Source organism: Gambusia affinis, linkage group LG10, assembly GCF_019740435.1.
Source record: "Gambusia affinis linkage group LG10, SWU_Gaff_1.0, whole genome shotgun sequence".
NCBI classification, from domain to species: Eukaryota; Metazoa; Chordata; class Actinopteri; order Cyprinodontiformes; family Poeciliidae; genus Gambusia; species Gambusia affinis.
The window spans coordinates 23,136,985-23,153,892 of NC_057877.1; the positions used below are offsets into that span (position 1 = coordinate 23,136,985).

The window sequence follows — 16,908 nt, forward strand, 5'->3', positions numbered from 1 at the left end:
AAATTGAGCTTTGTGTTCATTATGTTATACTTCTGAGCTTGTTTTATTCTGAAAATCATTTCAATGCTAACCTTTCGATGCCCAGCTCCTTGTTGCACATTTGTTGAACAGAAACCAGCACCTTCTTCTGGACACCCTGTCGCAGCTTGAAGTAAAACTTATCCCTGTCCTTTGGCACTGGGCTGGGAACAGGAAAAAATATGAGTTATGAAGGCCAGATATTTACATACAATATGTGACATTTTTGCTACTCAAAGTTTCTGCCATCAAATCAGACAAAATCTTTCCTGATTTAGTTTGAATTACTACATTTTTGTTCCATTTGCCAAAACAATGAATTCCTCTAAGACCATGTTTTCAATCAATAGGCTAGCAGAGTCAAAATTTGCAACTGCAAAGATAATATTTTCTGTCCAGAGTCCTGTTACTAAAAAGACAAAACAGGAAACTGTGTTTGTGCATCTGATTTGCATTTGTGTGTGTCTGGGTGTTTGGACCAAGTACTTGTAGTTGCCTTTGCCATCATCTTCTCTGATCTCTAGTGAGACAGTGAAGGTGTAGAGATCACCATCCGGCGGGCCAGAAAGCGCGGTGTCCCTGATGTCTGCTCGTTGTGAAGAGCGCCGAAAGGCCGTGGAGAAACTGTAAAGAATGCGGCAGACCTGAATGGAAAGAACAAAAGAGGACAGAAAAAACAAGAAAGGGATGAAATAGAAAATTGAAAAAGATGTTACAAAATTAATACCTTACAAGTAAACGGGAGGAAAAACTAAAAATGGAAAACAAAGAAACAAATGTTGGGGGAAAAAAAGACAACAGTGCCCCCAACTGGCCAACAATAGCTGGTACAACTGAATATTTTTTAAACACTGGAAGTTTTTACTAGTAATCAATAAGTGCTCCACGTTACTTAAGGTAACTGCTGGTCTTCACCCATCTTCCTTTTTGAGACCAGCTGGACTTTGAGCTGCAGGATAATTTGTTTGCATATTTATAAGTTTTTCAAATTTAGTTAAGAAAGAAAGCAGAGTCAAGTAACACTTTTCCAACATTGTTGTGAACTCTAAATGCTTTCAATTTGCAGGAGATACCAAGATAATCAAAAGTACTACATATAGTACATACTTTGTAACTACAAAAAAGAGTAAAACATTTATAGGTTTTACAAAACTAAAATAGAGTAGTAACATTCTGTTGTATAATTAGAAAGAAACATGTAGACTGAAGCATGCTACATCCGGACAGGAACTGGACTAACAAGTACAGACGGTTTTATTTAACTAAATGCAAATCGACTATTTTGTACAGCTCTGTATTTCTGTTGTAATTCCATTGCATTTCTGTAATGGCAACAAAGACCAAGTTATTGACAGGATTAACAGCTTCTGATGCTGGAAGGGGAAATAATATTTTTTTTAAAGTATTTTGGATCTAAAATGTTAAATAATTGAACTAATAGAGCCTGGGAAACTTGCTGAGATTTTGTTTAGTGTTTATGGTCTAAACAAGTTTAACTCACGGCCTCTTTGATGTGGCAAGAGAAAACGTGAATCTGGAAATCCTCTGAACTTCGGTAACTCTCGGTGAAGGAGAAACAGTCACTTTCCACAGAGCCCTCCCGCCCACGGGCGCAGAACAACACCTTGTAGATGGGGAAGGAGGCGATCTCTGTTCCTGAGGCCTGGTCTACAATTCTGAGAAGATGAAAAGGACAAAAATTACACACATTATTTCTGTAACTGTACATGATGCTGATTATTGTCATTTTTGAATTATAACTGAATTAATTAATAAGGCCTTCAGCTATAATGAATCAGTGCATAAATGGCTGTTTTATTCTTATTTTAGTCAACAGTCTCATTTCATTTAGAGTGCATTTTGAATACAGAGTTCGCTTTTTACTAAATGAATGAACGTGGCTAAAAGAGTTTCTGTCATCTGATTTTACTTCATGATCTGTAGCATATTTTTTTCATTCTTGGAAAATAACCTCCAAGGTCATTTTCAAAAGACCTTGGAGATTTGAAAACTTGTGATATTTGATTTAAGTAAAGAAGATAAGTTAGATTTGATAATCAGGCTCAGAAGTCCTTATCATTATCTTATGATTTGAATTTTAAAAATGGGATTTCGTTCATGTGTTTATGTATCCATAGGACAGTTACACCTTAAGCCTTCAACTCCAGATTCCTGTCAAAGTTGAGAATTTTTCAGGTGAAATATTTTGTGATCCAACTTTGAATCAAAGCCAAACACAAATTCATACACTATGCTTTGCAAAAAGTAGATTTTCCAAAAAACGTTGGACACAAGTGCTTGCAAAATATCTAACCTTTTGAACTTTTTCATAGTTTTTCACATTACAACAACTTCTCAATTTGATTTTTTCATTCTTTTGCCAGTTCTTTTCAAGCTGAGTCAGATTGGGTTTGTACTTTACTTTATCTAAACATACAAATGAATCTAAGTCATAATATTGTATCTCTGGCTGCCTGTTCAAGGTCGATGATTTCAGCCTTTTAGACTCTCTATTAGGTTTTCCTCCTATATTTAGCGTCATCCATCTTCACATCCACTCTGACCAGCTTTCCTGTCTCTGCAGAAGGAAAACATCCCGACAGCCTGATATTTCCATCCGCAGTTTTACTAATAGCTGTGGTGTGTTCAGGGTTATTTTCCACCACATATTTTTTTTTTTTTTTGGCCCAAAACGTTCATCTCTAGTTTCATCTGTCCAGGAAATCCTCTATCAACTCTACAGTGTTGCCCTTATCTCTGACTGAATGAATTAAGTTAGTTAGTTAGTAAATGCAACTACTTACTACCAAACTCTAATTAGGTGATGTTTGGTGGACTGTATTTTACTAAAGGCATATCAGAGAAAAAAATGGAAGTAAACACACATGAACATCACACTTTTAAGACTTATGAGTAAAAAATGTTGAAACCAATTTCTCACTTTCATCCCTTGTTAGTCCATCACAATAAGTCCCAGCGAAACACACGGGGACTTAGTGAAAAAAAAGTTAAAGGGATGTGAATATCTTTGCAAAGCACAAACTAATATTCTGCCCATGCAATTTTCTAGTGTCTCTCAGTATTTCTTACGGTCAGACTCCTTTCTCTGACCTGACAGAACCATCTGGACAACAGGGAACATGCAGTGTGATGGGAATCGGGATGGCACTCTCCGCTCGCAGGGTCGCCATGGCTCTCTGCGCCTCTGCCTCGTTGCGAGGAGCTTTGACCCACGTGCAACCCAGATACGATAGCTTGTTGAACTGGACGCTGTCCTCCTCTATGACACTGGGACTGGATGGTGCCGGACATGCTTCTGTGGACAGACAGACAGGTTTTTCTCTCAACGGTTTGGCCACTTGTTGAGAACTTAAGGTGAATTTTTCTTCCTGTCATGTGAACAGGAAACATTCTTGTACCTAAACAGATAGTGACAGAAAGAGCAAAGCTGCATTCACAGCACCAAGAAGAGGATGGAGGAAAGAAGTGTTAGAATAATAGAGGAAGTTTGAGGGTCTTCTCTGAAATAACTACCGGTCTGAAACTTTCACACCAACAAACAGGAAGCAGAACAATGAATCTAGCAGCTGAACTTCCACCGCTCACATGCTCGCTTTTATAGCATGCTAACAGTCTCTCCCTCAGCCTCCCTGCAGCTGTCCAGCACAACTGCAAAATCATACTGACGACACGGCCAGTTTTTGTTTAAATGGTGACCAATACTTCCTCAACAATTTAACACGGTCTTAATTAGGGGAGCAGCGATACCTAAAACTCATTAATTAATATCACATAAGGCTGGACAATATATCAATAACAATAGATATCTCTGCAAACACGTGATCAATATTAATAGATAATATGTCTGATAGAATATTCAATAATTTCATTGAACCAGGTTGATCCAGAACCAAGCAGCATTCTGGGGGATGTCGGCAAATGAAAGGCTTTAGCTGTTCTCACTGCCAGCTAACCAAGTTTGATTACATCAACTAACTCACTCATTCTTTGGTTATCTAGCAACAACCTGTTAAATAACTTGTGGTTGCCTAGCAAAAGCCTGTTTGAGTAACTTGCACACAGCAGCAGTTTAATGTTTTACCACAGTGCGGCTTAAAAATAAAAAACAGCAGGGAGTGGAGGGAGAAAATAACCATGAGAGTAAACTTGTGTCACATCACCTGTTTGGCAGTATTCCAGATATTTAAAACAAAAAACCATAATATGTTTTTCAGCCATATCATCTAGCCCTAAATTCACAAGAACAAGGCAGGACGACTTTCATTACACTTTAAAGAGCTAATTTATGTCAAAATAGGCTTTTATGCTTAATTGTTTTGGGTTTGTCCACAAACTCAACAGACTAAAATCTTCTTCAGCCTTTTTATATTTTCAGACTTTAGAGCAATGCTTCAACCATGCATGCTCTGCAGTTACAATATTTTCCATTTTTGTCCTGCAGCCATTGGTTGTTTTAGAGATGCTTTTTGCCTCTTTCAGCATCTGAACTACAGTGTTTACCAGTGTTTATCACTTTGTCGCCATTTATCACTCCTAATTCGAACCCAAAATGCTACTAAACAAATTATTTAAGAATATTTGGAGCATATCACGTTAGAATTTCATCAGATGAAATCAGGCTTACTGGAACTGACTAGCAGTCACCTCAACAAGAAATACTGTAATGTTTTAACATTACAAGATCTTGTATAGAGATCCTAGACCTAATGCTTAAAAAAAGAATTTGTATTTATTTTTTTCAGGAACATAATAAAAGTTTAAGTCAAACTGCAGTTCAAATGATCCATCTTACCCAGTTTAGCCTTGACTGCACTAGGTAGTTCAGGTTTTTGGCAAGAGATGATTAAATGTTGTCCCAAAATCATGAAAAGATATCAAACAAGAGCTTTAATAATGCTGACCAGAGAGCAACCTTACAAAGCTGCTGTGCAGTCAATTTACCTGTACAGCTAAATGAATCCCCCCATTCCAGTGAAGAGGTAATAGAGAAAATATTAAACATGACAAGTATCAAAAAAAAGGAGTCAGCAAGACAGTGCTGCCGTGTGCATTCGCCACACGTGAACATCGAACACCTCAAGTGAAAGCAAAAGTGCATCCATCTTCAAAGTGGAACCTCACAGTAGCATTGCATGACACTAGTGCTACATTTGATGTCGTCTATAAGATTTAAAAAATAACTGATTAGTTTTGCTAGTAAAGATGTCTACAGTAACTTCAACTGAAAATAAAAGCTGGATAGCTGTATTTGCATTTAAAAATGTCCAAACATACCTTGTCTTTTTGCCTTTTTTGCAGCAAAACGCTTCCTTCTTGTGAACATTGCTAAGCATTTCTTTAAAGACGGTCATAGTATGTGCTTGTTTCCTGTGTGGCACATTTCATCACCCTTTGTTTCATTTCACCTGAACTCATCCAAAAATAAAGAAAATTCTTTATGCTGAACTTCCTCTCCTCTGATGTGAAGAATCACATCTGCTTTTTATTTTATTGTAAACATAGTGATTAATCATTAAACGCAGTTGAAGTGAAAAAAGAAAAAGACTGAAACTGTCCAAACAAGTCAGTCAGAGACACAGAGGACTTAAATCACAGAGCATCAGAATCACCCTAAACTTCTCACAGTATAAAAACAAAGTAAAAACACATCTTTCAATGCTGGGAAATAAAGATTTACAGCAAAAATGTATCCACTGATCTAAATGCTTTTATTTTAAACAGCTTGAAATTGTAACTGTATTTTAAAAACATTGCTAGCTTTTCATTCCTTCCTGAGGCTCGGAGTTATGAATGAAACTCTCGGTGCTCACATCTACTGCAGTATGCAGTATAACAACATTCAAAAACAACAACTAAAATAAATACAGCACAATATAGTACAATAACAGGCTGCTTAGCAGAAGATCATCAAGTTCCTATGAAGAGGATTTGTTTATTCAACTTTTTGTACCCTTTTTAAATTCATAAGTTAACAAACATTTCACATTATTTGGTTGAATCATTTTTCAAATGTTCTTTATCCCTCTACAGGTTTCTCACAATTGTTTGAACTTTGGTCCATTCCTCTTGGCCGAACTGGTGTAACCGAGTCAAGTTTGTGGACTAAGATGCTCAACGTACCAAATGGACTGAGTCTGAAATCAAGGCTTTGTGATGAACAATCCAGCTGATTGTCTTTGTTGATGCGGTGCCACTTGGAAGGGCAAATTGTGCAAGAGCTTTAACTTCCTGGCTGATTTCTTAAGATGTTGCTTCAATATTTCCAAATAGTGTTCTTTACTCATAAAACCATCTATTTATGTTTGTGTAGCACTCCATCCTGCAGCAAATCATCCATACAGTATGATGCTGCCATCTTCATACTTCACAACTGGGATGGTTTTCTCAGGAATGCAAACTTGCCCTTTTTTTCCTTAAAGCTGCAGTACGGATGTTTAGTTAAATTTTATTTTTATTTTGTTTAAAACTATCCCAATACTGTGACAGTATAATATGAGACCGATAATCTGTAAAAATATCAACATTTTTATATTGCCTTTGGAGCTATGGCTTTTAGGCCTACATTAGTACAGAATTGATTTACCCTGTGGCAAATGACTCTTCTCTTACCAGCATCAGTCAGCATTTTCAGAAAATTTGCTGTTTTTCCCTGGGATTGTCCACACTTTAAGCACCAAAAACCCACATCACAGAAACCCCTTTCTTAATAGTGTGCTGGGAGGACATTCCCCTGTTTTATATACAAGCCTAAACTTGTATATAAAAAGTTTGAATAAATTAGCGCAGCACTTCCAGGCATTTGGAAACTGAACCCCAGGATGAACCAGACTTGTGGAGGTTCACAATTCTCTTATGATTTTTGTGTTATTTCTTATATTTCTCCTAACTGAATTATACACTCAGATGTGCTTTCAATTATTTTAAATGTTCTGGATTAATAATAATCTGTTTTAATAAAGAGAGATAAAAAGAATAAAGGTTATTTGTTCATCCCTACATAGATATAGATGGGTTGTGGGGTAAAAAGCTGGCCTGGTGTTAGGAGCTGGAAACAACTCATGGAATTGTTTTAGTTTCCCCAACAAGATTGTCTGTGCTTTTTAACGACTGGAACTATTTCCAAGCGGCCGGGTTTGTCTTTTCTGTAAGCATGAGATAAATGCAGATGCCTTCTTTTAGTCACCCGACTGGCAGTTCACAACTGGAAGGGGAAGGGGAACAGAACTGCATTAATCCAGTCATTCCTGCATTTCCTCTGGCATTTTGCTAAAAAGGACCTTAATAGAAATAGCTTGGCAAAGCATTTCAGCAGTTCTAACTTCATCCCATTTTTTTAAACCTTAATATACTTCTATTCTTAAATTTATAACCAGTTCTAGACGGGGAGCAACAGGAGCCACTGTCCCAGTAGAACCGGTCTTTCCTCTTGCTATGCCAGAGGTAATGAAGGGATAATACTAAATGAATTTCTTAAATTGGTCCCTTAGATCAATTTCATCAATTACTTTCACAGTTTTACTTCAACAATTAAATAAAAATAAAAGTGTTGGACTTTTAGCTTGATCCATATTGAGATAGGATCAGACTTTTCATCTGCAGCTTCAAAGTCACAAGTGGCTCAGTTAATATATTCAACAATGAAATATTGTTCTGTTTTTTGTTCCATGACTTTGTTCTGGGCCCCTATTAAAAACAACACTAGCTCCATCCTGCTAAAGTTGGTCTAGAACCGCCACTGATAACCAGCCCATCTCAATGAAAATAATTCAGAACAGGCTACACTATTAAAATCTTGTGTGTGCACAAGATTTTATTACCACAACACAGTTTCAGTTAAATTTCTGTGGTTTTTCACTGTTGTAAAGATGCTGGCTTATGAAGTCAAGTGATATAATAGAAGAGCAGAAAGCCAGTGCTAGAAATCATGATTTTCCTGTTGGACAACAACACGGACTTATCCTCACATTCAGCTGTAGGTCAGGTTGTATTACCAGTAAATGATTTAAAACCTTGTTGAACTTGATTTGTGCACCTGAACAGGTTGCGTTTGAGCACAAGTGACCAAATTAGGACTGGGTTGTTTGTTCAGGTCACCCCATTGAACAGAACCCCATTACTCCGTCATACAGAACTTTACAAGCCACGTTGTTGTTTTCATACATGGTTGTTGGTAGAACTGCCAAAATTAGACAAACTTAAACAGAATAACTTTGTTCAAGTAGTTCATGAGTGCGTATAGGTCCTGCAGCCTGAAAGCTCTGTTTTGCTGTACAAGGGTTGTTTATTGAGTGATCTCAGTCAACTATGTTTACATACAAAGCAGCCAGAGTTCAAGTGCTGACTGTGTTGATCCAACAGCAAAGAAAACCATGGGAGGGGTAAAGCTCAGGCAAATCAAGGCCCCGTTTTGTACCCAAGTGTTGCTGTTTCACCCAAATCTTTTCTGTTTTTATACCCGTAATCAAGCCATTTTGTACCCTTGTTCTTAACCAATGAATTTAAATATATCTTAATTTATCTAATAATAATAATAACAATACACCACATACATTTTTCATAAACCAAAACCAAAATAACCTGCTGATAGACGTTGCTTAACTGCATATGCAGTAGACCAGGGGTATCCAACCACAGGCTTCTATAATCTTCAAGTCATAAGGTTTATAAATTCAATTAATTAAAAAGTACCAGCTAAGAGATCATGAGCATGTTAACAAGCTCACTGCAGTAAGCAATTAATTAATTAATTGCATGACAAAGTTTGATAATTTCCATTCTGATGGAAGTCTTGTTTACAGAAATGTCAAAATCGATTTTATGTATTGTTTCAGTTGTGTGTGGTTAACAATTCTGTTTTATTTATTGTTTTGTTTTACCTTGGATAGTTACAATATCTTACAGTTCCAGTGTCAAATGTTCTTCACAAAATTAAAGTTTATTAATCTTTGACAGAGGAAACTTATTAGCATATTATGCCACTCTGAATATATTACTTGAAAAACGTTTCAAAACATTATTATTGTTTATTGCAGTAATTACTAGGATAAATTATTGTTTTTGTTATAGGCCTAAATGTTAACCATATTCACACCTAATGGTTCCAGAGTGTTTACCTGCAGGTTGGGTCTCTGATACTTGGCTCTCTAGTTTCTTTTCTTTCTCCATCTGTTCCACACAGCTCTTTTCTACCTTCACCTCATCATCATCATCCAACACCTCCTCCATAGCCTTTTCCAGCTGATCACTTCCATTCCAGGACATCTGGGGGTGGGTAAGACAAAATATTACAGGAACAGGCTATTTTTAGCTTATGACTACACAGAATCACAGAAAATTTGTGCACAAATGTATTCAGCGCAGTTTAGGGACTGTATATTTGGTGCAGAAGATCACTTAATCTTGTAAAATATTCAAAGAAAGAGTTTTGTTTTGTATTTTGAAACTTCAAATTTACTCAAAATATCTCCAGTGTGACTAACGTTGCAGATTATGGGGACAAATAATTTAAACTAATTTAGTGATCACATGGTGCTCATTTCTGACCTTGAGTCTTGGTCTGCCCTCAGAGCCCTGCGGTGAACTGGCCGAGCTGGACTGCACTAGGACAAACTCTTCACTGGTGACGGTGGCCACGGACTCTGTTGAGCTGCTGACTTTGCCCAGTGAGGAGATGTCATCCATGGCTAGCAGGTTCACTCAGGATCAGGATCTAAGGGAGACCAAGGTTAATGTTCTCCCCTTCCCTCCTGTCAGCCCAGCTGTGCTGGACGGCCGCCTGCATGAAAAACAAAAGGAACTAGATTAGAAAAGCGGCACTCACATGTGAACACAAAGAGCAGTGAGGCTCCTTCAGACTGAATATTCTATTAAACTCATGGTATTGTTGCCTCCCAAACAATTTGCAATAGAGGGTCCAAGCCTTAAAAGTTCATTATGAACCCCAATGAAACAGTTCTGCAAATGAAATCAACAAATATGGGTCACATTCTGACCAACAACTTGCTGTTTTCATTGAAAGCTACTGCTTAAACAAATAAGACAAGTTTTATGCAACATCTGAGTTAATGATACCTGTTAGGATGGAAGGACCCACTTGCTATACAACAACATATCCAGTTGCATAATTCATAAGATTTAACTGCAGCAACAATATGAAAGCCCAGCTACCAATTAATACAATCACTGAGTTTCCATTAATAACATTTTATAATGGTTATATTTTTAAACATGTTATTTATGTACAACTGAATGTTCATCCAGGACTTTGTTAAATTAAACTTTGTACAGAACTTTTAAAGTTTATCAAAATGCTACTTAAGATAATCATTTTTGTTGTTGTTACTGTTTTATTAAAAATAAGTGTTTTCAATTGAAAATAATAAAAAAAAACTCCTTAATATATTGTTAATATAGGTGCATCTCAAAAATTTTAATATCATCATGAAGTTTCTTTATTTCAATAATTTAATTGTAAAACTTGAATTATATGAATTGCGTATTATTGTAGATTTGGTTTAAGAGCTACAAATGTCATATTTTCATTTTTCAGTGAACCTTTGGGATTAGCTGTAAGCCTAATAATTTAAGTTGGAAAATATGTTGCTTTGTGTGCAATAAATGTTCTAGATGAGTTCCCCTTTGAATTAATTTGTGGAAATTAGTGTTCAGATTTATTACAATTAGATTACATAGATAACTAAGACTTTAATTTGAACTCTTGTAAGCAATAAATCATTATTCAAACATAAATACATAAAAAATTAAGTGGGCTTGTACAAAAATAACATTTATAGCAGCTTTCCTAAAAATGGTTATCTAAAAAGTATCTTAGTTTATTCTAGACATTAACGGACATTCATTTGTGGTATCTCTGTTAGCACACATTACAAAACAAGTGTTGACAGGGCATAAGTATCTTTATTACGCCCTGTACACACTAAAAAACGGCTGGCTGAGCCACAAACACACCTTGATGGAACAGTAGTTAATGAATGTCTGCTGGAATGTGAAATTAAAAGGTTACATTTCCATAAGTGCTGCCAACATCTTTGAAATGCTGTTCAAATAAAATGCCAGCATCAGAATAGCAACAGTCAAGAAAATAATAATCACTTCTTACAATTTGAATGGCCAGACTATTTTATTGAAAAAAAAAAATGCATGTATTGCTCTGACAAAAAAAAAAAAAAAACAAGTCAGAAAAATACAAGCAGCAGGTCAGGTTGGGCATTTAATATTAACAACAACCAACTGAGAAAACAAAGTGTGGATCAAAACGAATAGGTACAAGCAAGATCAAGCACACTATTCTAAACCGAAAACAAGAAGATAATCATATCAGTAACCAATCACAACTGTGACTTACACTTTGTGTTAAAGGCATTTTAACTTTCTACAACAATGCTGTCTGACAACAATACCTGTCAGTGTGATCTCATTATCATCTGCCACAGATCATAACCAGTTACTCTTTGATCGGCTCTGATTGGTGAAAAATCAGAATTTTCTTACCTATTTATAAAATGCATCGAAAATTAGGACTAATCCCATCTTATATCTATAAACACCTCCACAAATAACATGTTTGATGCACTTTATTAAAATCAGAGCGAGGTTAAACACTTATGAAGACATGCAAAAAAATAAGGACAAGCTTATGGTTCATTTATTTTCTCATGAATTCAAAACCACCTCTATCAAAGAATTGCGACGTATTTCCAGTTTATCTTTGTCTTAGAAAAAACAATTGTTGAAAGTTAGAGGCAGGTTTGACTTCAAAGGAAAGGAAAAAAAGATTGAAAATAATGCATTTGGAAATTGGTGCATCTCTACAGTAGTTTAAAGAAAAACAATTAAAAATTAGTAAAACTTCTGACAGTACCACACAAAAGTGAGTGAGTGTAATTCAAAACTAAACTCATTGGTGCTTTTGCAGGAATCTATCTTTAAAAGATAATCTGAAACTTTAGGTTTCAGGCATACAAATACAAACTGATGAGAGGGAATGCAGGAAGGAGCCATTCAGTCACAGATAGTGTCATGATTAGATGCACACAGAAGGCATTCATACCGTTAAGACTAGGCAAATTATCCTCCAGCCATCTGCAGAGGCTAAAATGCAGGAGGCAAAATAAATCATGTGCTCATATCACACATAATCCATTACACTTGCAAAAAAAAAAGACAAGAACAATCTGCCCATTAACTTTTAGAAGTTCCTGTTTTACAGTCCAGAAAAGAGATCCATTTGACTAAATGATTTGATTATCCTAACCTGAATGTCCTGAAAGTTGTGTATTGATGGTTATTTCCATGTATTTATTCTGACATGGTAAACATTTCCTTCACCTTTAGTCTGCTAAAGGTCTCATCAGTACGTGTATTAAACAGGCTCCACCTACTATACTATTATTTAAATAATCCGATGACTGTGCACTTAAACCACATCACATTGTGCTACAGAAACAACTTGAGTCACACAGTTATAGTAAAACACCGTTTATCAAAATGAAATGTGCATATAATCAACTTTTACAAAGAAAATTACATAATAAAAATAATACATATTTTGCTTTGCATGCATATAACATAAACGGCTCACAAGACTTTGCAGACATGTTAATATTAAATGATTAATGACACAAAATGACACAAACAGTCTCATCCCTTGTGGTCACAAAAGAGCAGCAAACTTGTATCCTGCCATTACTGGTCTGTCTGACATGTTAGCATGTTACCAGCCACAGCCTGTATGGAACCAGGAAGAGGCAGTGTGCTTGACAATGGCACAACACACGAAGCAGAGCTGATCTGTAGTTTAAGGAACAAATATAGAATTCCCAGTAACAGAAGAAACAGATGGACAGTTCAAGTGAAGCCTTCGGTGGGGGTAAACTGAAATAATAATAAACATTAATTGTAACTGAATCAATGTTTTCCACCAAGGTTTGTTTGTCTGGTTCTTGCTGTTTTGCAGGACTTCCCCACTTGCTATATGATGTATTATGTAGCTAAGTGCACTTACAGTTCACTTGAAGAATGAGAGATAAGGGAAATCTTTGCTTTTGCCAAACTACTGAAAGGTGATGCATTGCACATGGCCTCTCGTCTAGCTGTAAATAATGCAGCCAGCAATTTGGACAGCCAGATAACAGTAACTTCTCTTGCTTAATCATTTTGGTGGCCTCCTGGGAACTTCAACATCCCCCTTTCAAATAAATAAATTGCAGAAAGCATATGCACAGAAAGTGAAATGGCTGGATTATTTTTAAAAGCAAACCATTTTGGATTTGATATGTTTAACCTTCTGTGATTTCCCTTGTTTCCATTTTGTGACTGGTAGACATGAATTTTCCCACTGAGGGACATTAAACAATATTTTTATTCCATGGCTCATTGGATAAGGCAAATGACACAATAGTAAAATTAAAATAGAAAATAAAAATAAAAATATATAGAAATATATCTTGGTAATTTCATTGTAATAGCTGCAAGGTGATATGCTTAATTTTACAGAAGGAAGAAAGAATAATTGCAATAGGTTGTGTAAAGGGAAAGTGTAAATATCTCTCTGATTTTTGTTTTGTTCAAGATAAATGTGTTTTTTTTTCTTTTATGTAAATATAGTTCTGTTGGAAGAATACTTGTAGTTTCTACTACAACTATTTTAATAGTTGTAGTAGAAACAACAACTACTACAGCTATAGTAGCTAATTACTGCAGCTAATTGGGCTCTTAAACATATAAACTGCAACAAACCGACAGGCAGGCAAGGCATGTAGATTCACACAAAGATAAAAATGTAATCCATAAAAACAGAATAATAACAAACTGTGCATTAAGGGCAAAATTACAATGTAAAATACTGATAAAAATATCCAAAGGAATGTGCTAATAAAAAAATTATAGATTGTGCATATGTATTTGTGCACTGAAGACAAACTATTTACTAAAAGTAACAATAAAATTGTTCAAATAAAAGCAGACGTGTTGTTTGAAACAAGAAAAACTGTGCAAATACCAGCAAAGCTGTAAACATCTAGTGAGTTTTTAGAGAGCGGTGATGGACCAGAGGTCTAAAGTCCAGTCCAGTCTTTTTTCTTCCAATAGTGTTGGAAGGTTTTAAAATGTACACCACCATGCCTATTTTCTGAACTTGTTCCTGGCAGTCAATACCTCTGGCTGAGGAATCAAACATTGTGCTGGTAGAACATTGAATGTGTCTATTTCGGTGTCTGAATGAACAAGTAACACTTTTCAAGAAAGAGGACATGACTTCTATGAATGGGAGTTAATTTTAATGAATAATACTGGCAACTTGTCTTTGCAAAATTATCCACGAAAAACACACGTTACCTACAGCCAGTTGTAACACTGATTTCAGTAATGGTTAGGTTAGGTTTCCTTTGAAATTTCTTCTTAAGCAAATGTTTCTATCTATCTTCTGATACTGAATCATTTCCTGCAAAGTCCACAAGAAAGAAAGAACAAGCATTGCTATTTTTGATAGACTCAATACATTGGTTATGCTGCATTCAAAATTATCCTCTGCATTCTAATTTTCAATGAAATGCATTAAATTGAAGAAAAAAAACAACAACAAAAAAACTAGTGTCATAGGTATAATCTGTAACTATATGAAAAACATAGTGGCTTCTTATGACTTGAAAACAACTTATTTTGCTGTTGTCTCCTTAAACATTGTTTTTCCTTGTCCTAAATTGTTGCATGTCTGGGCCAGTTAACTCATTTCAAGTTTATTTTAAAATATATTTCACACCTGGGCTGGGGGAGAATGAAAAAAGGAGACGTTTATATCCATCTATAGTATGGTACTAACCAGTGACGTGCGGTGAGGTTCGTAGCTGGTGAGGCACTGACGTCATCAGAATCAGATTTGCAAATAGATGCATAGATTGACAGCAGTTTACAGGTTATGTTTCACTTCTGCATCCTTACACATACAAACTGTAGCTCACAAAACACACATTTCCTTAAAAAACAAAACAAAAAATCACTATCTCTATTATAATCTATCGCTGCACTTGACTTGCTTCCCGAATCGTTTAGCCTAGCTCGCTGTCACTTACTCGGCAGTTGAGGAGTGAACAAGACGAACGTCTGGGATCTTGAGCGCCCCCTGCCATGAGGCAAGAGAACTGCCTGCCTCACCTCGAACCTGTTCTCTGCCGTTTATAATCGCTCATTACACGAAACACGTTACACAAACACAGTTGGTGACAAAAAGCATTGTACATTATATACATAAGCTAAATTATTGGAAATAAGTTCACATATTAAATTTGTTTAAACCATTTTATTGACGCCGTACAGCAACATGCTCTCTTCGCTTAGCAGCCAGCGCAGAGCCAGGGGTTGCGCAATCCAAGGTGAGGCAGAGCTCGCTGCCTCACCGCATCGCTTCCAAGCATTTGAATGGGAAAATAAGAAAATTCAGCGATTTTGAACAAATAAAAATAGAAATTGGTGAAGCTACATGAAAAATAAATATTTTTTAGTACAAACCACCGGATGAATATAACAATTTAAATTACTTTATGATTATATATTTTCTTTCTTTCCATGATGGCTGGTGAGGCACTGCCTCACCTGCCTCCCCTGACCGCACGTCACTGGTACTAACATGTCTCCAACTTGTCAACTGTGAAACTGAAATCAACCGCACCTTCAAGAAACCATTTCTACACTAAAAGTATTTCGTGGTAGAGATCCATCAAGTGTCATTTAAACAAATGCATCAAAAACAGCTGGTGATGCTGTTTGACATGACAGCGTTGTTGTTAGGGTCCTAGGAGGGTAAACTACTGCAGTAAACTGCTTTTGTTGATGTCTACAGGCCTGGATGGGGCAAAGAGTGCCATGGTATCTCCAGCTAGTTAGCCTCATTTGCTATGTTTTATCTGTAAACTACACCGTGATAAGCATGTAGAAAGCTGGACAGCTTTGACAAAGTGGTGCCTTGCAATATCATTACAATGAGAGGCGGACAAATTGCTTTTGCAGTAGCTAAGTGAACGCAGAAACCCCAAACAGCGAGAAATAATTAGCAAGGAGCAAGCTAACTCATCATAAATGTATCAGGGGGGTTTTCTCACGCTTCTTACAATAGCTTCCACAAACCTCTCCGCTTACTCGCGAATGTCAAGACAGGTGATTGCGGGCTAGACAGGAAGTACCTGGATACGTGTCCTAGGCTACAGCTGGGAGCTAGAGCTAACTTTGGCTAACGCTACCAGCTCGAAGTCCAAAACAGTTGGACCACTGAGCTTTTTCAGGAACACCCCGCCCGGCTCCGGAGGAAAAACACCCGAGAGTGAAGAAAGGAAACAAGTCTCCATCTTTATCTGCTCGCAGATGTAACTCTAACCTAAGCATAGGAAGCCGTTTAGAGAGTTGTCAACTTACTTATTTGGAGGTTTGTGGAGTTGTTTATTTTGTGTCCGATAAGTTGCAGCGAAGATCGTGTGTTGTGTCAAAGATGAATTACTCTGGAGTTTTATTAAACATTTTCCGGTGTAATGTATGGCGCATGCGCGTCATCTTCAAAACCATACCTTGCATAGGAATTTTTTCATGGATATTTTTGCAAGCAGAAGCCGAAGAAAAAATTTAATAAAAGAAAAATGTGAACCCACTCTTCCAGTTGCAAACGTCTAATTAAGCGGGGCAGGGGAGAGATAGCTGACAGCGCGTCACTTGTGAAAAATAGCTAAGCAATAAGAGTTCAAATCTAATGTTATTAATTAAAACCCCATTTCATAGTCCTTGACAAGAAAACACACATTGTTGAACAGTGTTGTTCCCAATTCATTACACGGACATAAACGCTTCAGCAGAAGTAGACAAAAA

General features: G+C 36.5%; 1 protein-coding gene across 2 annotated transcripts in view; it reads right to left on the reverse strand.

Moving 5' to 3' along the window:
- rabgap1l (RAB GTPase activating protein 1-like) overlaps nt 1-16,586 on the reverse strand; it is a 161,418-nt gene extending 144,832 nt beyond the window's left edge. The window contains exons 1-7 of one of the 2 annotated variants that reach the window (XM_044130479.1): nt 16,465-16,586; nt 9,583-9,814; nt 9,153-9,300; nt 3,130-3,334; nt 1,520-1,694; nt 505-662; nt 72-182 (exon numbers count right to left, since the gene is read on the reverse strand). In XM_044130479.1, coding sequence (XP_043986414.1) covers nt 72-182; nt 505-662; nt 1,520-1,694; nt 3,130-3,334; nt 9,153-9,300; nt 9,583-9,720 — 935 coding nt within the window. In that variant the 5' untranslated portion in view covers nt 9,721-9,814; nt 16,465-16,586. The remainder of the gene's footprint in view (nt 1-71; nt 183-504; nt 663-1,519; nt 1,695-3,129; nt 3,335-9,152; nt 9,301-9,582; nt 9,815-16,464) is intronic. The other variant, XM_044130480.1, reaches the window with a different exon arrangement.
- Nucleotides 16,587-16,908: the final 322 nt, after the last annotated feature.